A 26,577-nucleotide genomic window follows, 5' to 3' on the forward strand; every position below is an offset into this window, starting at 1 on the left:
CGGGTGCCTTCTGCATTGACCTGAGTGAAGACCAGGCTTCTGCCAGTAGCGGGCGGAGCTATCACCGGCAAGGGGCGGGGCCACTTCGAGACCTGGAGAAGGCGGGGCTTCTGTTGACATAAGGCGGGGCTTCCGTAGACCTGGGCGGGGCTTCTGTTGACAGAGGGGCGGGACGGTTCCCTACCTCCCGCCGTGAGGCAGAGGCCTGCAGAGGGCCGGGTCGGACCCCAGGGAAGCAGGAGGGTCCGGGAGTGGAGAGCCAGGCACGGAGCGGGGTGGGGGCGCGCGGAGGGCGCGCGCGCGGGCGCACGTGGGAGGGCGTCGCCTGGGCCGGCTCTTCCCCTACCCCCGCTCCCGCCCCCGGTCGGCTGCTGGGGCGCGCGCCTCGCCTCGCACCCCCACCCCCGACTCCCTACGCTCCGCGGAGTTCGCAGAGCTTCCGAAGCCGTGAGCCGACCCGCCGAGCGGTTCCGGGTGTAGGGTTCACAGGTCAAAGTTGACTCCCTGAAGAGTGCAGCCGGTTTGAAATGCAAGATGGCGGCGGCGGGGCTCTGAGAGGTACGGCGGCCCCTGCAGGTAGCTGCGCGAGCGGGCTCCGCGACCAGCGGCCCAGGGCGTCCGGGGCTACGGGTGGGGACCGGCGGCGCAGAGTCCGCGGCGGGCCGGACGGGGGAGGGCGGCCCCGGGGCAGAGACCCCGGAGAGCTAAGCGCGCTCGGCGCGGCGGGTGGCCAGGCGGATGGGCGCGGGGCGTCCAAGTGGCAGGGACCCGGCCTTCCTGGGCCGGGATCGCCGCCAGGGGACAGACCCTGAGCCTCCTTTGCGCTCTCGGGGTCTCTGCGGCCGCGGAAGGAGCTGGGGTGGGCTCTGTAAGGGGAAATTTCAGCCCTCCTGCCTACGGGAGGGCTGAGCAACTTGGGATTGTTGAAGGAAGTGAGAACTGGGTCTCCCTAGAAGGGGGGCAGGCGCCGCAGTGATGGAACACCCTAGCAATGTTGAGGGTCCTGGGGGAGGTCGGGAGCCCTGCCCTGCAGGGGCGTGTGGCCTCGTGGGGACTTAGTCTCCCTGAGAGTCAGGAGAGATTCTCTTGCTGGAGCTGAGCGCACTGGTATTGGGGTTGGAGCCCGGAGAGATCCTTCGGGGAAGGGCTGTACCTCACTTCGGGTAAGGCTGGGCACCCATTTCGGGGCAAGACTCAGAGCTGAGTCCTTAAGAACTATATTAGCTTTTGAGGGAGCCCTGGGACTTAGGGAGAAGTTGATTAGAGAGAATGTAAATGTTATCCGTCCCTTTCAGGAGGGAGAGAGGGAGGCTGACCATGGACCGGTCCAAGCCTTAGGGCCTGAAGGGAACAACCTCCCGGTCTTTGCAGGGAATGAAGGGCTAGGAAGGAGCTGTGAGAGGAAGGGGGTCTAATGGCAGGAAAGAAGAGCCCTGGCGGATGCTCTTTCCCTGCGTATTTACACCAAAGTTCTAGGAAACAGGACTTGAAATTCTTTGTTTCAATACGTCTCTCCCCACCTCTCTGTGGGTAACACTAAGGGAAAAGCAAAACCCTGGAGAAGAAGAAGGAAAACAAAAAAGATAAATTAAAAAAAATTCAAGAAAGAAAGAAAAAAATAAAATAAAGAGAAGAAAAAGGTTCCGTTGGATATCCTTAGCTTATGTTAGCGCAGGATCCAGCTCTCTGGCAGGTTTCAGTGAGAGACTCGGGTAGGAGAATTAGGAAGCGGGAGAGGGGATGGATAGAGGAGGCATATGGGGAAGAGATTGGGCAGAGCGGGAATTCCACAGGGCTTTTCTGTCATCTCACCCCAGCTCTAAAGAAAAACATGAGAAGAGGCTAATCTTTGTGGGGAGAAAAAAATGTCAGGAAAACTAACTGATAGAGAATTTGTAATGTGTTTAGGTTGGGATTGCATGTAACTTGAAACGAAGAAGCAATTCTCTTGGAGAGTGAGAGGATAGCAAAAAAGGGAAAATCACAGGATTGGGAAATAGAGTAGTTCCCAGTTAGGGAGGAAGAAGCAGCTTTATCCCAGGAATAGTGACTATTTGTTGGGTTGGAGTATATGTTTGTGTATAACCTACATGAGTGCACCTTAAGATTTGTCGGTATTGGTCACTGTTTCTCAGTCTTTGTCTGAAAGCTTTAACTTGTGTTATATGGTGCTACGTGAATTATCCTTGCTTCTGAAAAATCATCCTGAAAAAGTCGTTTGTTTTTATGCCAGTGGTGAGGATGAACAGGATTTGGTGTTAACAAAGATACTGACCCTAGCATATCTCATAGATTTTTAAAAAAAATTTCTTAAGTAGAAATTCTGACTCTTGATTTTAAGCAAAAGAAATGTGAGTGCTGCCAAAAACAATAATGCTGTAACAGGATATAAAAGAAAAAGGGCTTTCATGAATATTTTTTCCTCTTAGTTTTTCCCTTCTTACTCTAAGCATTTTAGGGCTAAGCAGACTAATTTTGTGCAAAATAAGTTGTCAAACCTTGGGTCCTTTCAATATAGAATTGATAGCATTTCATTTATCAAGGACTCTTTTTGTAGAAGAATCTCTTCAGATGCTTTATTTAGTGATCAGGATTAAAATGAAAAAAAAGAATTAAAGGAAGACTTGGGTAACTGATGACAGCTCTGATTCATATAGATTTCTTGAACCATTCTAGTATTTTTTAAAACAGCTTTAACGTCTTCAATAGAAATGTTTTTAAAAACACATTTCAAGTATAAACTAGTTTAGAGCTGCATGTTTGGAACATTGTTATTCATGTGTGCTGTTCTTTGGTTTCCCCAAAGTGCACGTAGGTCTAGTTTTATATTCAATTCTGACCAGATTAGGCTGGATGAACCAGAAAGGCATTGCTGCCAGATGGTTTGAAAATATGCTAAGGCTGAAAACATAAATGTGCCTGTGCTGGTGAGCGCTCATTAGTAGATGTCTCTCCCTTATAGTGAGCTGATTATTTCACTGGATTGGAGGACAGTTCACGAATGATGCAGCAATTATTTCACCTTTAATGATACTTGTGTTATAAGTTCTTTTTTTCAATAAATGTGAAAAAAAGTTTTACAATTATTTTATTTATGAACTTGATAGCATAGGTGAGGTGGCTCATTTTGGAGATTTTCTCCCTTTTGTTATTATATTTCACATTGAGACTGAAAGGTGATGTTATGATATACTATACATTTTCCTTCTTGTAATGGTAAATAGGCACAAAAATGTGATATTTGGGACTTACTTAAATGGAAGTACTCTTAAAATTACTAAAATGATTACAAGCGTAGCTGAGGAAATAACCTTTTTATGTACGTTGCAGCATTGTGGATTTGGGCTCAAAAGACTCTATTTAGGGCTTCCCTGGTGGCGCAGTGGTTGAGAGTCTGCCCGACGATACAGGGGACGCGAGTTCGTGCCTTGGTCCGGGAAGATCTCACATGCCGCGGAGCGGCTGGGCCCGTGAGCCATGGCCGCTGAGCCTGCGCGTCCGGAGCCTGTGCTCCGCAACGGGAGAGGCCACAACAGTGAGAGGCCCGCGTACCGCAAAAAAAAAAAAAAAAAAAAAAAAAAAGGCTCTATTTATTTGAATATTAACAGTTTTGAAATTTCAGTGCCTAAGCTAGTTTTTAATCTAATATCATATTCAGTCAATTCAGGGAGGTGTCCAGAAATATCTATTGCACTGTTTGTGGTAATAGCCAGTATAGCACATTCACTTTTATGTCTAAATTTTTTCTAACTTAAAATCCTCTTAAGTCATCCTATGTAATTTCAAAAGTAATTTAAATTACATTTATTTGAAGGGAAAAAAAACTATGGCACTAGCCTTTGCATAATAGCCAGTGTTTCCCTAATATGATTGTATACTGTTGCTCTGATATATTAATAGTTGTAGTCCGTGAGTAACCAGATTTGCATGACTCAGCTGCTGATTAAATTACTAATCAGGATATACATTTGCATTTACATTTTGGAGATCTGTGTTTTATACAGTTAATTTTTTTTAATATAGATTTATTTATTTATTTATTTATTGGCTGCGTTGGGTCTTCCATGGCTGTGTGCAGGCTTTCTCTAGTTGCTGAGGGCTTCTCATTGCGGTGGCTTCTCTTGTTGCGGAGTACAGGCTCCAGGCGCGCAGGCTTCAGCAGTTGTGGCACACGGGCTTCAGTAGTTGTGGCTCGTGGGCTCTAGAGCGCAGGCTCAGTAGTTGTGGCACACGGGCTTAGTTGCTCTGCGCCATGTAGGATCTTCCCGGACCAGGGCTCGAACCGATGTCCCCTGCATTGGCAGGTGGATTCTTAACCACTGTGCCACCAATGAAGCCCTATACATTTAATTTTTTTTTTTTTTTTTTTTTTGGTACGCGGGCCTCTCACTGTTGTGGCCTCTCCCGTTGCGGAGCACAGGCTCCGGACGCGCAGGCTCAGCGGCCATGGCTCACGGGCCCAGCCGTTCCACGGCATGTGGGATATTCCCGGACCGGGGCACGAATCCGTGTCCCCTGCATCGGCAGGTGGACTCTCAACCACTGCACCACCAGTGAAGACCTATACAGTAAATTTTTAAAGTAAATATTTATGTAGGTTGCCAGGTTTTGGTCTTAAAGGGTACGTAATCTTTTCAGTTTATATAATCAGTATCCCATAATGTATTTGAAAGGTATAAAGATGGTCTTATGTACCTTTGGTCTGAACAAATATGATGATATGCTTTGGAAAACAAGTATATATGAGCAGTTTAAGAGTGACGTTTTTTCAAGGGAGTAAAAACTGAGTAAACCACTTTTTATACAGGATTTTTGTTTTCAGTTTTAAATTTAGATTTTTTAAAAATCATTTTATCAAAGCTTATGTAAAAAATTAAACCATTAAAGTGGTAGACATATCATATACATATTTATCATTTAAAATAAAATAACTTTGTCATTAAATTTTAGTGATTTAATATTTCCCTTAGGACTTCTGACTCCCTTTTTCCCCTTCCTAAAGGTCTTTCTCTTTTTTTGATTGTTGTGAGGAATGAAGGGACATAGGAATATTCTGATATTTCTAAGCACTTCACTCATAATTATGTTTTTCTTCTTTACTAAGTTTATTCCCTTTTACCTTCCGATATTATGAAAAAGAAGTTTGTTAAAATTTGTCTGGGGGCTTCTCTGGTGGCGCAGTGGTTAAGAATCCGCCTGCCAATGCAGGGGACACTGGTTCGAGCCCTGGTCCGGGAAGATCCCACATGCCGTGGAGCAGCTAAGCCCGCGAGCCACAGCTACTGAAGCCCGCGGACCTAGAGCCTGTGCCTCACAACAAGAGAAGCCACCGCAATGAGAAGCCCTCACACCGCAACGAAGAGTAGCCCCCACTCTCCGCAACTGGAGAAGAGCCCACGCACAGCAACGAAGACCCAATGCAGCCAAAATAAATAAATAAATAAATAAATAAAATAATAATAAAAAAAACTTGGCTGGGCTTGGACTCTACTTGGGAGTGGGGGTTGGAAAAAAAGAACACTCACTGTATTACTATGATAAGATTTATATCAGAAGTTTGTGAGTTCTATGAAACACCCCTTATAACGTGTCATATATTAGTGATTTATCTTGAAGCTAAGGTCAGAGAAACTATGTGCATGTTGGGGTGGGGGGTATAAATTATGATTGATTAATGTCTACCTGCTAAAGCCAGCCTATTCTATCATTGCTTAATATGCTCAGAGGTATGAAATGGAAAATAAAATGGATTGTTTTGTGGACTTTTAAAATATTTTATAATGTTTCAACATTTAGCAAATTGTATGTGTGTGTGATAAGAACTCCTAGGATTTAGTCTTTTGACAACTTTCGTATATAACATAGAACAGTGTTAATTATATTTATCGTGCTGTACAGTACATCCTTAGTACTTATTTATCTTATAACTGCAAGTTTGTACCTTTTGACCACCTTCATCCAATTCCCCCACCCCCCAGTCCTGTATCCTGCCTCAGTAACCACAAATCTCATCTCTTTTTCTATGAGTTTGTTTGTTTTTTGAAGTATAACTGACCCAGAACACTATGCTAGTTCTCAACATTTAGCAAAATTTAAACAAAGACTTTCTTTGTTGTATAACTTAGTTAATACCTTAAATAAGAGTCAGAAAAATCTAATTTCAGACTTACCATGGGCCAGGAAATAGTCCAAGCACTTTACATGTGTTATTTCTTTCAATACTTACAGCAACCCTATTAAATAGGTACTATCATTAGCCCCATTTTACAGATGACGGGGCTATGGCACAATCAGGCTAAGTGGCTTATCCGGGACCACACAGCTAGTAAGTGACAGAGCTGGGACTTGAACCCATGCACTCTGGTTCCAAAACCCAAATTCTTCATCTTTATTTCCAGTCCGTCCTCTACTGCCAAAATAACTGATCTGTTTTATTACATAATGTATATGGTTGAGATGACTTATTTAATTTTCTAAGTTCACTCTATTCCTAAATTTTAAAATGATACTTTGAATTTGAGAGGTGTCCTAAAGTACTCCCAGTATCAGGACCTGAACTAACATCAGGCAAGTATGCTTTTCATCCAGAAATGCCGAGGAACTCATTTGTTGCTCCTCTAGTTGCCTTGTGCCTTTGCATGTCTTGGCAGCTCTTCTCAGAGACTCTGGTTCAGTAAAACATCTTGCAATTACTGTGTGATTTAAGAATTGATTCAAATAGGTTACCAATTTCCTATAATATTAATAATTCATTTTGGAAAATAACCTCCCCGCTTTGACAGCTGTTTCCTATCCTCTCTGCTAGTCCACATCTTGTAGATGGATGGCTAAGGAGTGTCCAAACAAGGAGATACCAGGAAATGAAATTGTAGAATCCCAGGCTGCAGACAGAACAGGATGCTCCACTGGGTCTACCAAGAAAATGCTCTTTTGCTTTTCATGAAAATAGTGTAATTATTCAGCCTAAGCTTTAACTTACCCTACAAGTATTTTACTAAAGAACTGGTATATTTACGTGATTTCTCGATTTAAGTGGGCTCTTCATAAGCAATGCTAGAATAGGCTGGCTCTAGCAGGTAGACATTAATCAACATGCACCCCAACACCCATCCCAACATGCACATAGTTTCTCTGACCTTAGCTTCAAGATGAGTCACTAATATATGACACGTTTTAAGGGGTGTTTCATAGAACTCACAAACTTCTGATATAAATAATCTTACCATAGTAATACAGTGAGATTGTTCTTTTTTCACCAACCCCCACTCCCAAGTAGAGTCCAAGCCCAGCCAAGTTTTTTTTCTTTTTTTTTTAACTTTTGGCTGCGTTAGGTCTTCGTTGCTGTGTGCGGCCTTTCTCTAGTTGCGGCAAGCTGGGGCTACTCTTTGTTGTGGTGCGCGGGCTTCTCATTGCGGTGACTTCTCTTGTTGTGGAGCACAGGCTCTAGGTGCGCGGGTTTCGGTAGTTGCAGCACGTGGGCTCAGTAGTTGTGGCTCGCGGGCTCTAGAGTGCAGGCTCAGTAGTTGTGGCGCACAGGCTTAGTTGCTCCACAGTATGTGGGATCCTGCTGGACCAGGTATCGAGTCAGTGTCCCCCGCATTGGCAGGTGGATTCTTAACCACTGCGCCACCAGGGAAGTTCCCAGCCAAGTTTTAACAAACTTCTTCATAAAAGTTGTATGTAGTAATAGCAGGAATCAAAGGATAAGGTACTGAGGGAAATCATCTTCCTTAATATTCATTCACTATGGTTTTCAGAGTTTCTCTGCTTAAAGAACAATTATAAAAATGCTTCAACCCTTCAAAAGCATTATTTACTTTTATTTAATAAGACAAACAATTATAGTTTTTACTTAATTTTCCTGACTGGTTTAACAACTGTGAATAATATACCACAACATTTTTAGACACAAATCTGAGTTTTCAGAGAATTTTCAGTTTGCTTGATTTTGTACCATCTAATGCTTCACAATGCACTGATTGAAAAACCATTCAGTAGTAGCTTTCTTGCAAAAATGAAATAACCACCAGTCATTCTATTAGATATACCATATGTTTAGGGGTAGAATACCACTAATTTATTTAAGTAGTATTGGCATGTCCCCAGCATTAATGATCCACTTCATTCCAATTAATATGTAGTAGATTAGGGTACAAATATCACTAGGCTTACATGTAAACATACAAACACACACCTCCTCCCAACTCTTAGTTTAATTAAGTTGTCTATCGTAACTTTTGTGTACTAATTTTTTACAATCCCCAATTTCTTCATCTCAGCTTTCATATTATAGACTGCATATATTCACCTTTTGAAAACTTTTATTGAAAATAGTACAATAGTGACTTGGTTGTTTTATAAAATATAAAGATATTTTGAAATGTAGTTTTCAGTTTTGAATTTCTTACTAAGATTGAGTTTGGCATTTCGATGATTCTTTTAAAAGTTCTGTGAGGAAATGAAATTTTTTAAAAATTACATTTATTTTTAAAAAGCCAAAGCGTAAGCTTAAAGTTTCCGAATAAGACTGAATCGTATCTAGAATAATAAAGCGATATTACTTTTTTTGTAGGAGATGGCAGATAGGTACTTTGGACCTGTTGGTAATGATGGCCTGAGCTAAACATCTCCTAATTTGAGGGGACACCCTTCTGTGTCAAAGAACAGAATGCGAAGGAAGCTATGGCAAGTATGTGTTTCATCGTTTTGGTATGGTAAAAACTCAGATACTGAATGTGCTCACTTAATATAGTGATACTATATTTGGCTAAAGTTTTAAAAGCTTTTCTTAAAAAAGCAGCAGATATATTCTTAACCCTTTTTCAAGAAATGTACTTTCGAACTTGAAAAATATAGAAGTATTGTCTGCTTTAATTTCAAAGGAAACAGCATCACACTTCATAATAAATCTATGTGGTATATTTAGAATTGAGTTTTCAATCTATTCAATACATTTGCTGACATCCACTGTGTATCAGGCACTGTACCAGGTGCTGTGGTAATAGTGGTGAAACAGACAAATGAAGGTCATGAGGGTAGAGACCTTTTCTGTGGGGAAATTGATCTAGAAATTTTACTGTTCTTTTGCCTATATCCAGAAAAATGCTTCAAGACTTACAAGAACAACTTCTGAAAATATGTTTTCAGCATACAGTCCTCTAAGAATAATTACAATTATAAAATTTAAGATACTAATAATTAAATACTTTGATTTAGGTTAGGCATACCACTATTTAAATATTTGAATATATTTTTACTTAATTACTTATTATATTTTATTTACCTGATATAACTTGGCTTTTATAAGAAGCATTAGATTACATACTATACTGTTGGAAATATTTATTTAGTCCAATTGTTATTGTATATGATTCCAGAAAGTACTAGGAAAGATTCCATAACCATTAATTTGGTGGTTCACTTTCATTTTTTGTGTTCTTACAAGTTGACATTACCAATACTAATTACTGTTATCCTTCAAAGTATTTTTTAAATTAATTAATTAATTTTATTTATTTACTTTTGGCTGTGTTGGGTCTCGGTTGCTCCGCGTGGGCTTTCTCTAGTTGCGGCGAGCGGGGGCTACTCTTCGTTGCTCTGCGTGGGCTTCTCATTGCGGTGGCTTCTCTTGTTGCAGAGCACAGGCTGTAGGCGCGCGGGCTTCAGTAGTTGTAGCACGCAGGCTCAGTAGTTGTGGCTTGTGGGCTCTAGAGCGCAGGCTCAGTAGTTGTTGCGCACAGGCTTAGTTGCTCTGCGGCATGTGGGATCTTCCTGGACCAGGGCTTGAACCCGTGTCCCCTGCATTGGCAGGCGGATTCTTAACCACTGCGCCACCAGGGAAGCCCCCTTCCAAGTATTTTTAAAAATTGAATGATTATATCCTGAGTGAAATAGTTAACAGTTACTTTATTTTATAAATGGGGAAGATAATGGACAGATGAATGGCTTTTCAGCCTTTCAATGATAATCTCACTTAGAATCAAGAATAGCATTCTTGTGTTAGATTGTCTGTGAAAGATTTGATACGCTTCCTTGAGAAAAGTAGGGGAAAATTATTTTCAGCCGAAAATTACTTTTGGATCATATTCACAAACTTGAATAATAAAGACAGGAGATTTCATTATAGGGCTAGTTTGTATATCACTCTCATTATGTTACATACCGACCTACATGCCAGCAGAAGGTAGAACACCAGGATGTTAGTGTCCTAGAGACCATTCAAAAAGACATTTCACTCCTCAAATCTGGGGTCAGAGCTTACCAGGAGAAATCTGTCTAGCTTAGATTCTTCTTTTAATCTTTCGCAGCGTTAAAGTTGGCTTTCTCGGGTAGAAAAAAAAACAGAGAGGATAGAGTTTCTAACCCTTTAAGCCTTAATTAGCATTAGCAAAGGGATCTTCTGAAATTAGATAATCTTTGGCCACAGTTTCTTAGATGCTGTTACTTGGATCACATTCACTCCCGTCTGTATGCACCTTGATACTTGAATTTTTATTATTTTGAGACCATTTTGGCAATTTTCTTGAGACTTATCTCTTAGGTAATAATTCTAGGTTACAGTAATTTTTACAAACGTTTGTTGTGGGTACAAATTTGGGTTGACAAATCGCTCATTTAATTTTTTTTTGAGAACTTGACTCTTGTTTCTAAATATTTTTATATTTTAGCTTTGAAAAATGCCTCAAGTTTGTAAAGACCAAAGAAAAATTTTGTAATTAAAAAAAGTATCCTCTTGGACACTTTTTTTTTGAAAAAACATGGTAGATAGCATTTGTTTTAATTTGAGTCCATTATTCTTTGTTCCTACTGTTATTTCAGGCATTCTGTGATTTTGGTGGATTTGTAACTTTTAGTTTGAATACAAACATGTAAAAATAAGTATTTTCAGCTGGCTAAACAGAACTCTGACTCAGAGAGGGAGAAGTGAAACTAAATAGAATACAGAATCCTAAGAGTTCTCAGGATAGGTATAAATACACATTTCAAAGGATTCTTAGTTTGTATATTTTAGTTGTCCTAAGAACAGTTTTACTTAGTTGGTACTTGGTCAAAACTAACACAGTACTTAAAAATCATAGTTATCTTCTAAATGTTCTTATTTGACCCAGAATTGGCCTAAAAACAAAGTTTGTTTTTATTCGCATAAAATCTTACCAAAATAACATGGCTTTGTGGCTAACTAGGCCAATAAACTGTTAATCATTTAATTTAAAGTACAAGACAGTCAGAAAAATAGAGGCTTGGAAATTCAGTGTAGCTATGGACCTACTTAGTTATAAAATTTTTTAAACTTTTTTTTTAGCACTAAGCATAGAATTTGAAACAATTCACTAACTTTTTATAGTGTATTACATTGAGAACCTGTTTTTAAATCTCTTTAAAAATATAGAATATCATTAAAATATAGTTTTCTCTTATAGAGAAATAATGATTCTAAGTTCAAATTTGCATTTGCTATCTTTATAAGAACTGTGCCTTTTCTTCTGAATTCTACTGCAGGACTAATTCTTTGAATGAATTTATCATCCTTGTTTCATTTTTATATAGTCTACAAATTTAGATATACACTATTCACACATAAAACTGATTTGTTATGGTAGAATTATAGATATTGGTAAATATTTGTTGAATATCCATTGCTGTGTTTTAATAAATAGAGTGTTTTATATTTGAGCATGTTTTCGTATTCTAGGGACTAAGGTAATTTTATTAGTAAGGATTTTACCAGTGAAAGTACTGTAAAGCGAGCACAGCTGTTCTTTATAGCTCCTCTATAAATGAGTGCTTAATGAAGTAGAATGTAGGTTATAATACACAATACACATATATTTTAAAGCTTGTTTTTTCCCCAGCAAATATTATTGGAGTCTTAATAGGCGCTGTTTGGCCCTGAGAATATAGTGGAGAGCCATGTAAGAAGAACTACTCTTAGAACTGCTCCAGATTTTTATTCTGTGATGAAATAAATTTTGCTTTCACTAAATGCTTTTCTGCAGAGAAAATTTCATGTAATTATTTTCATGAGTTAAGAATCATGAATTGATTAAGGAGCATCCTACCCTCCGGAGAAGAACCAGTGCGCAGATAGAACCATGGAAATTGGCTTGGCCTATATCTACACCCTGGAGATTATGTGTGGTCTTGCGGGCTCTTAGAACCAGTCTGACTTCTCTACCGTGGGGCAGCAGTCCCCAAAGACGTCTGGAATACCCCTGAATGCTGTACACACTCAGATTCTTCTTCCTCCTGAAAAAACCTTTATGTAGCACATGTTTTTGCTTTAAAAATAGAAAGTAAACTTTGTTTCCAGCTTGAGACAAATGACCATAGAAATATTTTAGTCTGTTTGCAGTTTTAAGGCCTTGAAACTATTGTTTGTTGTATTTACAGTAAAGCAATATCATAACAATATTAAAGAAAACTTGTAAATACCACACATAAAAAAATTTCACCCATAATCTCATGTGAAAATTTCATTTTTTATGTTCTCATCTAGTCTTTGTCCACATGCATACATATTTTCCCATAGTTATTTTATAATCAATATACAAATTTTGTTCTGATTTTTAAAAATTTAACAGTAAATGGATACTTTACCATATTCCTTAATTACTTTTTTGAATATCTTTTTTTTTTTTTTTTTGCGGTACGCGGGCCTCTCCCTGCTGTGGCCTCTCCCGTTGCGGAGCACAGGCTCTGGACGCGCAGGCCCAGTGGCCATGGCTCACGGGCCCAGCCACTCCGCGGCACGTGGGATCTTCCCGGACCGGGGCACGAACCCATGTCCTCTGCATCGGCAGGCGGACTCTCAACCACTGCGCCACCAGGGAAGCCCTGAATATCATTTTTAATGGCAGTGTAATGGATTTGATCATTTATTTTTTTAACGTATTTCTCTACTGAAAGAGTAACTGAAAATAGCATTCAAATATAATTATATTTACAGTGCTGGATGCATTTAGAGCATGATTTTTTCTTTTATTGGCAGACTTCACTTTAATTATGTTTTAACTGCAAAGCCACCTAGCTCCTCAGTTGTGCAACTAAACTCTAACCCTCTTTTATAGGTAAATAGTGCAAGCTTCTGCAAATTGATTTTAAGCTTTTTTGAGTTGACTTTCAAAGGGAGGATGAGATGCCTGTCAGCTAATAGAAATTTCTATATGGCAGTTTTCCTGTTTCAGCTCCACTGCACTGTAATGATGAAAGGAGATGAACTGAAACCACACCATGGAAATTCTTATTCTGTATTTTTAACCCCTTTTGCTTTTTCATTCAACTTGTGTGCTGATTATGATTATTATTATCAACTTGTCAGCTGATTATGTTGCTTGAGAGATAGAAAGAGAATCATAGTAAATAAATGGTATTTATTTATTCCGAAAAGAATTTTTCAGGGACTGGGGGAAAAAGCATTAGTTAGGCACCTGCTGTATATCAGAGTGTGTGAAGCATTTTTATTTGATCAGCCTCTGAGGTAGGATACCAGTATTCTTATTTTCTCCAGGGCAGCCTTCTCTGCTTCTTTTCTAGAAGCCTCCTGTAGTGTGCTTATATAGTTCCCGATACTTCCTCTCTCATTGCGTTGATCATAGTTAGTCTAAGTAATTGTTTACTGCCTGTTTTCCTTGCTCAACTGCTAGAATCTGGCAGACCAGAGATGATCTGTCCTGGTCACTGCTGTAATCCAAGTGCCCAACACAGTGCCTGGCACGTGGTTGACCTTCAACAAATAGTTGTTCAGTGGATTTGTTGAACTGAAATTTTGGTTTTATAGGTGAGAAAACTGAGGTTGACATGAAGTTGATATTGGGTAACTTTTCCAGTCACCTAACTACTAAGTGACAGAGGAGACTCTAAAACCTGTGGTTTTACCCTACACCACAAAGCCTCTGTGAACTTATCCCCCTGGGCCTGGGTTTCTTCTTCCATAAAAAAATGGGACGATTGGGCTTCCCTGGTGGCGCAGTGGTTGAGAGTCCGCCTGCCGATGCAGGGGACACGGGTTCGTGCCCCGGTCCGGGAAGATCCCACATGCCGCGGAGCGGCTGGGCCCGTGAGCCATGGCCGCTGAGCCTGCGCGTCCGGAGCCTGTGCTCCACAACGGGAGAGGCCACAGCAGTGAGAGGCCCGCGTACTGGTAAAAAAGAAAAAAAAAAAAAGGGACGGTTGTGCTGAGGTCCCTGCTTACCCCCCAGAACATGACTTTATAATAAGGACCACGAGGATGCCCTTGTTTGTGCTTTGATTTATTTTTAGGTTATATCATAATAATAGAATTGAGCCATTGGACCAAATCTTGAGGCTCTTTTGGAAACTCTTAGTCTCCCTTTGGAAATATGTTAAATAATATATTGACTCTGGTTTTGTTAGCAAAATGTGAGCAAACAGTTTTAGAAGTGAAGAGGAAAGAGTATTTCTCAGGTCTATGTAGTTGAGTATAGAAGTAATCCAGGTTGAGGCAACCTAGGCTACTCAAAATAATCAGATTTTTAGTCTTTTGCATTACTGAAGATTTTTTTTTAAGCCTTTCTTTTTTTTTTTTTTTGCGGTACGCGGGCCTCTCACTGTTGTGGCCTCTCCCGTTGCGGAGCACAGGCTCTGGACGCGCAGGCTCAGTGGCCATGGCTCACGGGCCCAGCCGCTCCGCGGCACGTGGGATCTTCCCAGACCGAGGCACGAACCCGTGTCCCCTGCATCGGCAGGCGGACTCTCAACCACTGCGCCACCAGGGAAGCCCCAGTATTTACATTTTTAAGGCAAAGACTTCAGACACATCTCAGAACCCATCAGAGGTGGAAGTAGGGATTGTGGGGTCCGTGGGATGGGGTCAGGAAGTAGTTTAGCTTCTATACTTCTCCGACCAGTGGCTATATTATTTAATCAGTTTTGCACTTAGGCTTCTCATAGAATTTTGTTTGAAGAAAGGGCTGTCCTGCTTACAACAAAAAGTTTGAAAACCACCATTTTCAGGAAATGTAGTTTCAAGAAAAACCCCTCTATCTTTGACTTCTGGCTGTTAATATACCCTAACTAAATATAATCTAAGATTCTATGAGAATAACAGTCACAAAATAGCTTACTCCCCTGCCTTTCAGCAATTCTCCTTCACTGTTAAAAATGTGGGTGCTGCTCATTGGTTACTGTTCTGCTTAAAGTCTTATTTGAGGAATTCCCTGTTTCTAATGAGGAAAAAATGATAAAAACAGTGGTGTTCCTTATTGAACTGAGTAGGAGAGATGGTATTATCTTAGTTTATAACATTTAGTTAAGAAATCATTTTAAATTTCAGTGATTTCTTTATGTTCCCTTAGAAATCAAAATTGTTTTTTTTTTTTTTTTTTGCGGTACGCGGGCCTCTCACCGTTGTGGCCTCTCCCACCGCGGAGCACAGGCTCCGGACGTGCAGGCCCAGCGGCCATGGCTCACGGGCCCAGCCGCTCCGCGGCATGTGGGATCTTCCCGGACCGGGGATCGAACCCGTGTCTCCTGCATCGGCAGGCGAACTCTCAACCACTGCGCCACCAGGGAATCCCCAAAGATTTTTTATAGAAAAAAAAGAACACTAACACTTTTGAGAGTGGGGTTTGGATTGTTGATACCATTATTATTACTAAGCTGATGCTCTTTATTTTGTAATATGGGAAATCAGGACATTTAGTCTGACTTTTGGTCCAACTTTCCACCCGTTGCTTGGATCCATCAAATGGATATGTAGTATATATTTGAATAATCCCAGTGAGGAGGATCTTACCACCTTCAAAGGCAGGACATTCTCTCTTTGGACAGCTCTGTTTCCTAAAAATGTTTCTCCCTTTACTGAGTCATGGAGACCTAGTTTTGCTATAATCTTTGAAATAAACTTTTTCTCCTCAGTTCAGCTAGGACAAGGATTATGCTAGTAAATGAAAATAGTTCCAATTCGTGGTACAAAATAAGTGATACCACTTACTGTATTCATTTTCATTTGGTTTAGAATTTAGAAGCACGCCAACTTTGATTTAGCATGAAAATTGTATTTTAACTATTTTGGGTGCAAAAGTATTAAAATGTATTTGTATGAACATAAGTCACTTTTTCTTGATGATTCAAGGTCTTTCTTGTGAATTTCAGCTACGTTTTCCATGGTGATGCCCTTAGGGCATTTTGAATTTTACAGGACTCTTTTCCTATTCATTCTAGTTCAGGTTGGGAGTAGTTTTGTGTGTGTGTGTGTTGAGGGGGGGTGGATCTTAGTTCCCCAACCAGGGATTGAACCCCGGGGCACAACAGTGAAAGCGCTGCAACCTAACCACTAGACCACCAGGGAACTCCCTAGTTCAGGTTAATAAGCATTTAGAGTCTCTACTTCCAGGCTTCTGTATGCAAAAGGAGATATAGAAATGTATGAGAAGTCAGCCAAGATAGCTCAACTGGGAGAGCTTAGATTGAAGACAAAGGAAGTTGCCTCCATCCAGAGTTTCAGGAGCTTTGCTATGTCTCAAAAAAGCTATTACTTTAAAAAAGAAGGAAAAAATGAATAAGGAAACTGGAGGTTTCGGGACAGAAGTGTAACATTCCTCTGGTACAATATGGTAAGTTCTAGACTAGAAAATAAGCCGGGGAGGAGGTTGGGCCGAGCTAAGGGGAGAAGGTGATCTATCAGGCAGATTTATAGAGAGGTCATCACACCCAGCGCACAAACAAGTGTCCTGGCACAAGGAATGGCCTGCACTGAGAGTCCTTAGAATAGCAATCGTTTTTGCTCTGTGCCTAAAACATAAAGAAATAGGAGATGGTAGGAAATTGAGGTTGCAGCCAGGATGTGAAGAGAACTACATGTGGCTTAAGGAGTTTGAACTTCATTCTTTCAGCACTGGGGACCCATCATAAGCTTGAAGTCAGGAGACTGACATGATTAGATATGTTTTACCAATTTTGATAGCATTGTGGAGAATGATTAAGATAATGTTTCTGAAACTTTGATCATTTATATTCTGCCTTTGTTGCTTTTGCCATACTTGGGCATGCTTTGGGGATAAGACAGACCAGGAGGAAGAAGCGGGCATAACTGATGGATTGAATTTCTTATACACTTAGTGGTCATAGTCTTGAGTATCTGTGGCTGCTTTTATAGTTTTAAAGTTCCTCCCCTGTTAACAGATTATCATTTCACACTGATATTAGTATGCCTGCCGAAGCAGACTCTTTTTCCCCCTTCCCTTCCAATGTATAGCTGGCTAGCTGAAAAATCCAAATAAACAAGCCCGTGGGCTGACCCATGAGGTACAGTACATGACCTAAAGTGAGTTGGCTTGGAGACATCTATTTTGACCCTTAGAGGACTTTTTTCCTGGTCTGGTCTTATTCTACATCTTTATAACTGAGCTCTCCAACAACTTCATGTAAGTGAAATATAACTGTAATTTGCTTAATAGATCATAATCACTCATTTAAAAACATTTTTTAATTTATCTTAATGTAGGTGATTGGAGTTGTGCTTCAAAAATTTCAGCAGTTCAGCAGTATTTTATTTGCCAACCATAAGCTCTTTACTTGATAGCACCATGAAAAAGCTGCTAATGAGACTTGTTGAGCACAAAGACAGACTTGAAGAACCAAAAGCCATTGTTTTCAAATGAAGAATACTGAACAGTTTTAAGCCCCAATGCTTTTTAATCACCACTGAGATTTCCCCCATAACATCAGAATGGCAAGCAGGCGAAAATCCACAACACCCTGCATGGTCCTTGCCAGTGAACAGGATCCAGACCTCGAGCTGATATCAGATTTGGATGAAGGTCCTCCTGTACTTACACCTGTAGAAAACACCAGAGCAGAGAGTATCTCAAGTGATGAAGAAGTTCATGAATCCGTAGACTCTGACAATCAGCAAAATAAAAAAGTTGAAGGTGGCTATGAATGTAAATATTGTACTTTTCAAACTCCAGATCTAAATATGTTTACTTTTCATGTGGATTCAGAACATCCCAATGTAGTGCTAAATTCATCCTATGTTTGTGTCGAATGCAATTTTCTTACCAAAAGGTATGATGCACTTTCCGAGCATAATCTGAAATATCACCCGGGAGAAGAAAATTTCAAGTTGACTATGGTGAAACGAAATAACCAGACAATCTTTGAACAAACAATAAATGATCTGACTTTTGATGGTAGTTTTGTTAAAGAGGAGAATTCAGAGCAAGCTGAATCGACAGAAGTTTCTTCTTCGGGAATATCTATCAGTAAAACTCCTATCATGAAAATGATGAAAAATAAAGTGGAGAACAAACGGATTACAGTTCATCATAATTCAGTTGAGGACGTTCCGGAAGAGAAAGAGAATGAAATCAAACCAGACCGTGAAGGAACTGTGGAAAATCCAAGTTCTTCAGCTTCTGAATCGAATACAAGTACTTCCATTGTAAACAGAATACATCCAAATACTGCCAGCACAGTTGTGACCCCGGCAGCAGTTCTTCCTGGGTTAGCACAGGTTATCACTGCTGTATCAGCTCAGCAGAATTCCAATTTGATTCCCAAAGTCCTCATCCCTGTTAATAGCATTCCTACCTACAATGCTGCATTGGATAACAACCCCCTTTTGCTTAACACCTACAACAAATTCCCTTATCCAACAATGTCAGAAATTACTGTTCTTTCTGCCCAAGCGAAATATACGGAGGAACAGATCAAGATATGGTTTTCAGCCCAACGTCTAAAACATGGTGTTAGCTGGACTCCCGAGGAAGTAGAGGAGGCGAGAAGAAAACAATTCAACGGAACAGTCCACACTGTACCTCAGACCATAACTGTCATCCCCACCCACATTTCCACAGGGAGTAATGGTTTACCATCTATCTTACAGACATGCCAAATAGTTGGCCAGCCAGGTCTGGTCCTTACCCAAGTGGCTGGCACGAATACCTTGCCAGTAGCAGCACCTATAGCCTTGACAGTGGCAGGGGTTCCAAATCAAACAAACGCACAGAAAAGTCAGCTCCCAGCCACTCAGCCTACTGCAGAGACCAAGCCAGCAGCAGCAGGAGCCCCATCCTCTCAGCTTGTAAAAAATGAGACTGCAGTGGCGAACCCTGATGCGTTCGGCGTTCGGGCAAAAAAGACTAAAGAGCAACTGGCAGAATTAAAAGTTAGCTACCTAAAGAATCAGTTTCCCCATGATTCCGAAATTATCAGACTTATGAAAATCACAGGGCTGACAAAAGGAGAGATTAAAAAATGGTTTAGTGACACAAGGTACAACCAGAGAAATTCAAAGAGTAATCAGTGCTTACATCTCAACAGTGATTCCTCCGCCACTATTATCATAGACTCCAGTGATGAAACCACGGAATCCCCAACTGTTGTTACTTCACAGCAGAAACAATCCTGGAATCCTTTTCCAGACTTTACTCCCCAAAAGTTTAAAGAGAAGACGGCAGAGCAGCTTCGTGCCCTACAGGCAAGTTTTCTCAACAGCTCCGTACTTACAGAAGAAGAATTAAATAGGTTAAGAGCGCAAACCAAACTTACCAGAAGGGAAATTGATGCTTGGTTTACAGAGAAGAAGAAATCAAAAGCTTTAAAGGAAGAGAAAGGAGAAATAGAGGAAAGCAATGCAGGTAGTTCCAAAGAAGAAACTGGAGAAACTTCTCCTGGAGATGAGTCTAGTGCACCTAAGTCAGGGAGTACGGGCAAAATATGTAAAAAAACACCCGAGCAGTTGCACATGCTTAAAAGCGCATTTGTCCGAACACAGTGGCCGTCGCCAGAAGAGTATGACAAGTTGGCTGAAGAAAGTGGGCTTGCTAGAACAGACATAGTTAGTTGGTTTGGGGACACCCGTTATGCTTGGAAAAATGGAAACTTAAAATGGTACTACTACTATCAAAGCGCCAATTCAAGCAGTATGAACGGTCTGTCTTCTCTTAGAAAAAGGGGGAGAGGGAGACCCAAAGGAAGGGGAAGAGGAAGACCTCGCGGGCGGCCCAGAGGAAGCAAGAGAATGAACAACTGGGACAGGGGGCCGTCCCTCATCAAATTTAAAACTGGAACTGCAATACTTAAGGATTATTACCTGAAGCACAAATTTCTTAATGAGCAAGACCTCGATGAACTTGTTAACAAATCACATATGGGCTACGAGCAGGTCAGAGAATGGTTTGCTGAAAGACAGAGAAGATCAGAGTTAGGTATAGAATTATTTGAGGAAAATGAGGAGGAAGATGAAGTTATTGATGATCAGGAAGAGGATGAAGAAGAAACAGATGACAGTGACACTTGGGAACCCCCACGACATGTGAAGCGGAAGCTTTCTAAATCAGATGACTGAAATGTAAGTTGTTAAGCTGCGTGTGCATTCACCAACCACATACATTTAGCACAGTCACCTCGTATTTGTCATCGTCACTTTTGACGGATTTTTTCTAAAATAGTTTCTCTTATGCCTCATAAGAGGACTAGGTGCCATGAGTATAGCCAAGAGATACGATTATCATGTGTAGTCTGATTCTTGTGATGGTTATGTTTATTATGTAGAGTTTAATGTTGCCTTAATTATTTTTTATGTGAAATGTTCTTTACTTTGTTTTAAGGGAAAGTTACCCATTCTCGAAGAAGGAAGACTGGTGGGCGGGTTGGGGATTCACACATACTAAAGATAACTAAAATGTATTTCTTGCAACCCTCCTTCACTAAAGCTTCATTTTTTGCCTGTTTAAGGAAAGAATTCAAAAACGAAAACTAAAAAGAAGGGGAAAAGTATACCGAAGGAAAGACTTACCACAGGGGTGAAGATTGCTCAGTTTTAGGAAACTAGGTGAAAATGGCTATCTCTCTTTCTTTCTTCATTGTATTGCCCCCCAAACTATTAGATTTTTAACTAGAGTTTAAAATGCTTTAAGTATTAAAATTATTCAATTTTTTTCTATTAAAAGCCAAAGGTCTGTTTTAAGCAATATATAAATTCATGTTTGCTTAGGTGGCATCTGTCTTTGAAAACTGTGATATAAATTATTTCTGTTTTAGGGATCAGTGGTAAATAACAGATTTTATATTAAATTAACTCAATTGCCTAAAATGTCTTTTCCTTATTTGATATAAAACAAACCTGCTACCAGCAGAAACACATTATTAAGTTAAAAATATCTCTCTGTAGGCATAAAAGTGCAAGTATATATGCTTTAAATTTGAAAGGTTTGGCCTGTTCCTTAACTCTTAATTCTTTTATAGATTGGATTAATTAAAATTTCACTGTAGTTGCAAATCCAGATACCTGATTTGGAGTTAGAACTTGAATTCTTAATACTTTTGGAATTCAGTAGCATAGTTTGCTTCTTTTCTACTCTCTGTTTTAGAGTGTTCTAGGATAAGACTGTACTTTTTTTAAAAACAGTGCAATTGTCATGAAGTGTTTGTATCTGTCCATCAGTCCAAAAGCACCTTGTTGTCAGAAATCACTGCAGTGTTCTGAAACAGCAGGGGAGGAAAAGAGGCTTAGACCCTCATCATGTGAGCATATTTATTATACTTACTTCCATAGCTTTTTGCATCCCTACCCCATCTGCTACTTTTATGCTCTCTTATTCTACACAGAATTTCTTTAATTCCCCCATGCCTTCCTCCCTGGTTTTATTTATTTTGTTTTAACAATTATTTATAGAGAGCTTAATATGTACCAGGCACTATTCTTATTGCTTGGCAGTAAGCAAGATATTCTTTTTTTCCAGATATTCTTTTCATTAACAGTTTTTTTTTTCAGGCAGAAAAACAGATGAGACTAAAAATGCACCTATTTTAGAATGAATCTCACTCCAGGTTATAGAGCATAATGTATCCTTGTGAGTCACAAGAAGTTAAACAGTCTTGTACGGCTTTATCCTGAAACGCAGCCCTCCATTTCCTTATGTCAGAAATCTTCAGGACAGGCTTTCTTCTGACCCAGATGCAGAAAATATTTTTTACAGGCTTTTTTGTTGTTGTTGCTAAACACAAGAATGTGCACTCGGCCAAGACTGAATCAACAAATTTGTTGCTGCAGTGAATTGTTGTCGTTGTTGTAGTAGTAAGCTCTGCAGTGATTTTGGAGGAAGTTGTAATCTCATTCTAAAAATAATGTGAACTTTGTTGTACAGCTTAGTTTGACCTTACTTTAAGTTTGTGTGGGTAATTCTTAAGTTATATATCAATACGCTAATGGACACTAGGGTCAGAAAATTCACACAAAGCCATGCATGGTTTTTTAAAAATTGTATCGTATATGTTATACATGTACTTTTGTGGTACCTATATTGGCATGCTCTAATTTTAAAATACGCAAAAGTCTAAAATTATAAAACCCATTAATTACCAAGTTATCACTGGCTTAACAAAATAATTTTTCATCTTATAAAAGGATTCACCATAAATTTCCTCTAAACAGTTACTTCTTCATTTAGATACGGTTTAATTTACCAAAAAAAAAAAAGTAACCAAAACCTTTCCAAAACAGCTACTGCAAAAAAGTGATAAACACATATGTCTTTTGCACAAGCTAGCCCCATATATAAAAGTCTTTAGATTTCATAGTCTATTATGAATACAATGAAATATATACTTCCAACTAATATTTTTTTATAAATTATTACATGTAGGTAAAAAATGTCTATAAGCAAATCTGGTATATGCAGAACATATACACTGGAGTTGCACACAAAATCTGCATTACACAAGATACATATGGCAAGTGATCTCAGGATTAATAAGCGAATACAGAGGATGTATTTTAATCGTTTTTGTTTCTAAAAGTGGTAAATGTTAAAATATGGTTATCTTTAAAATTTTAGTTTTTTATTATGTTTTTCTTTTATAGCTGCCTAAAACGTTGGAGGAGAATCAATTCTTCAACTCCAGATGTCTGGTTTACTGTGAATGGGCTCAATCTTTGATGACACTGAAAACGTTTGGGGGCATACACAATCTCAAAAAATAGGATCCAATACCCAAAAACAGTGGGACTCAATGTTGTGTCAAAGTTAAACTGCTGCAGACGGCAGAAGTCCTGCAGCGCACACAGGACACTAATTAAAACAACTTGTAAGCAGTCACATTTCAATGAAGTGCATTTTTATTCTGATATGATGGAGACATTCTGATTCTTAGACTTTCTGAGGGGGTTTAATGACCACTAGAGCTTGTCCTCATATTCTGTTCAGCTTAATACTGTATGTCTCGTAAGATGGGCCTTATTGCCTGTATTCTTTGATATATGATTAAGATTATAGCTTTGAGTGACCAAACATTTTACAGAGTAAAACTTGTTTGAAGCAGGAAAAAGAAAAATCTGATTTATTTCTATGTCTCATTTCTCAGGCCCTGCACTAAGATTAAGGAGTTGTGCGTGGGTTTATGTAATTACAGCGTAAGTGAAAAACAGGCTGTGGACATATTGGAGCAAGAAGGTTTTGTGGTATCATTGGCGCTGAATGATTGGATCTTTCATTGAACACATTCATGGATACCACTATTACTACTTGTAATACTCTGTTACTTTTTTTCATTAGAAATTGAATTAGCTTTTTCTTAAACGGAACATAATCAGTACTGAAGAAGGGAAAGAAACTGGCATAAGAATTTGGATAGGGTGAAACTCTGAAATAAATATTGTACCAAAAATGTGAAAAAGAACCATGTAGTAAATATTAACTTAGTGTTTTCTTACAATCGTATAGAAATCAGAAATTTTGTACAGGTGACAGATCAGAATTTTCAAGAATTATCTTTTGGTGAAATTCTACTTTGTGTAACAACTTCAATGAATAAAGAAAAAAATTCTGAACTGATCAGAATGAGGTAAAACTTAGCTTCTCACTTATGAACATGGCAGTGTTCACTGTTAACTCTTGCCATTTCAGGAGACTGAAAGTTCCTCCTAACTCAAACTTTGTAAAGACCGGTGCTGTTCATTCGTGTTGAGAAGGACCCTTTCCTTTGTGACTACAGGACCATTTTTCAAAATGTGCTTTCTTCATAGAAGAAATGTTCAGTTTCATTAGCTTTGGATTTTAAAATGTTTTTCTGAATGACCAGATGTAGTGGGCTTGGCCAGTTTATTTTATCTAATTTAATGAATAATAAATATTAAGCTCTTGTTTTTACCTAAATGTTTGTCATCTAATGAAAATGTTATGAAAAAGCCTTGACTATGCATGCTGCTTTCATTTTTATAAACTTTTCATTTTTTAACTATAGCTTTATTAGTAATTCCAAAATGCTGCAATTTAGCTTATTTCTTCATTCAAACAGCTGGCTTTGTGGGTGGCTTTTTCATACTACTGTTAACTTTTTTTAAGAGAAGCAATGTAAAGACAGTAACGATTTAATGCACTAAACTGTTCTTTCTTTTACACGTTTAAAAACTTCTTAAAGCACTCTGTATTATAATGATTAAATTGCTCCCTTTTTTAAATCATTGCTAATGTGGTCTGAGTTTTGTTTGACAATAATTTTAATGTTTTCAAAATTTGAAATGTCAAGTATTGGAAATGAAACCTTTGAATATATTTATATTATGTTTCCCTTGCAATATGTTAACTTTGTATAACTGTAAATAACTATTAGTAATTTTTCCCCAGTCTCTTAAGACTTGACACTTAAATCTGCTCTGATGTTTGCTAGCTTTTAAATATATTTATTTGACAGAGCAAAGAACCCTCTTCTCCTGGTTAACTGTGTCCTTGAATACAAAATAAAAGTTAGCAGTGATTAGTAGTTTTCAGTGATTTTTTTTTCATTTTATTAACTGAATTTTCAAAAAATCATGGTAAAATATAACAAAAGTTGCCATTATATCCATTTTTAAGTGTACAGTTCAATGGCATTAATTATATATACAGTGTTGGGCAACAGTATCCACTATTTCCAAAACTTTTCATCATCCCAAACAGAACTCTGTAACTGTTAAGCAATAACTCTCCATTGCCCCCTCCCTACAACCCCTGGTAACTTTTCATCTACTTTCTGTTTCTATGAATTTGCCTATTCTTGATATTTCAAATAAGTGGAATCATACAATCCTTGTCCTTTTATGTCTGAATTATTTCATTTAGCATAGTGTTTTCAAAGTTCATTCATATGGTAGCATATAGCAGAATTTCATTCTTTTTTTAATAAATTTATTTATTTTTATTTGGGGGGCTGTGTTGGGTCTTCGTTGCTGCGTGCGGGCTTTCTCTAGTTGCGGCGAGTGGGGGCTACTCTTCGTTGCGGTGCGTGGGCTTCTCATTGTGGTGGGTTCTCTTGTTGCAGAGTATGGGCTGTAGGTGTTCGGGCTTCAGTAGTTGAGGCATGTGGGCTGAGCAGTCGTGGCTTGTGGGCTCTAGAGCACAGGCTCAGTAGTTGTGGCGCTCGGGCTTAGTTGCTCCACGGCATGGGAGATCTTCCCGGACCAGGGCTCGAACCCATATCCCCTGCATTGGCAGGCATTCTTAACCACTGACCACCAGGGAAGCCCTCATTCTTTTTTATGGCTGAATAATATTCCAGTGTGTATGCCCACGTGTGTGTGTATTCATCTGTTTATGGATGGACACTTGGGTTGTTGTCACCTTTTGGCTAGAAAAATGCTACAGTGAACATCAGCATACAACTCACAGTGTGAGTCCCTATTTTCAGTTCTTTTGGGTATGTATCTAGGAGTGGAATTGCTGAATCTTATGGCAATTCTGTGTTTAACTTTTTGAGAAACCATCAAACTGTTTTCCACAGTTGTCTGTAGCCATTTTACATTCCACCAGCAATATACAAGGGTTCTAATTTCTCAGTATCCTCACCAACACCTTTTATTTTCAGTTTTTTAAATTATTGTTATCACCATCCTAGTAGGTGTGAAGTGATATCTCACTGTGGCTTTGATTTGCATTTCTCTAATGGCTAATGATGTTGAGCATCTTTTATGTGGTTAACGACCATTTGTATATCATCTTTGGAAAAATGTCTGTCCGAGTCCTTTGCTAAGTTTTTAATTGGGTTGCCTTTTTGTTGTTGAGTTTTTCATATATTCTGGATGTTACACTCTTATCAGATATACGATTCGTAAATACAGTCAATCCTCATTTACAGATTCTATATACGCAAACTTTACTCGTTAAAACTTAACTGTAACCCCCGAATCAATATTCATGGCACTTTAGTGCTCATTCATGTGCTTGTGCATAGTGGCAAAAATATTTGAGTTGCCCAGTGTGTACATTCCCAGCTGAGGTCAAAAAAGGTGACGTTTTGCCTCTTGTTTCAGCTCTCAGACTGTAAAGAAGCATCCTTTTTGTAATGTTTAGTGCCACTTTTGTGTTTTTTGTTGGTGATTTCACTGTTTAAAATGATCCCCCAAGTGTAGTACCAAAGTGTTGTCTAGCATTCCTAAACTCAAGAAGGCTGTGGGGTGCCTTGTGGAGAAAATGTGTGTTAGATAAGCTTCATTCAGACATGAGGACTAGTGCTCTTGGCCGTGAATTCAACGTTAATGAGTAAATAGTATATATCAATATATATTTAAAAAGGTGTCTTTAAGCAAAAACACATGAAGCAAGGTTATGTATTGACTGATGAAACTTATGACCAGAA

The 26,577-nt window shown here is 39.3% G+C and overlaps 1 protein-coding gene across 2 annotated transcripts; it reads left to right on the plus strand.

Annotated features, from left to right (window-relative positions):
- Positions 1–311: 311 nt before the first annotated feature.
- Positions 312–24,712, plus strand: ZHX1 (zinc fingers and homeoboxes 1). 2 transcript variants are annotated; one of them, XR_014297937.1, is made up of 5 exons: positions 312–558; positions 8,573–8,689; positions 17,465–20,314; positions 20,701–20,797; positions 22,829–24,712. XR_014297937.1 is itself a non-coding variant. In XM_082674414.1 (4 exons), exon 3 carries the CDS (start codon positions 17,690–17,692, stop codon positions 20,309–20,311), a length of 2,622 nt encoding a protein of 873 aa, XP_082530540.1. In that variant the 5' UTR covers positions 312–558; positions 8,573–8,689; positions 17,465–17,689; the 3' UTR covers positions 20,312–20,314; positions 22,829–24,712. The 2 variants fall into 2 exon arrangements, 1 of the variants encoding a protein (XP_082530540.1); XM_082674414.1 differs by lacking the exon at positions 20,701–20,797.
- The last annotated feature ends 1,865 nt before the right edge of the window (positions 24,713–26,577 follow it).

This window comes from Grampus griseus (assembly GCF_964374135.1).
Source record: "Grampus griseus genome assembly, chromosome: 17".
NCBI classification, from domain to species: Eukaryota; Metazoa; Chordata; class Mammalia; order Artiodactyla; family Delphinidae; genus Grampus; species Grampus griseus.

Bases quoted from the DNA above. Each gene is read 5' to 3' on its own strand.
- ZHX1 (XM_082674414.1), top strand. From the start codon at position 17,690: ATGGCAAGCAGGCGAAAATCCACAACACCCTGCATGGTCCTTGCCAGT.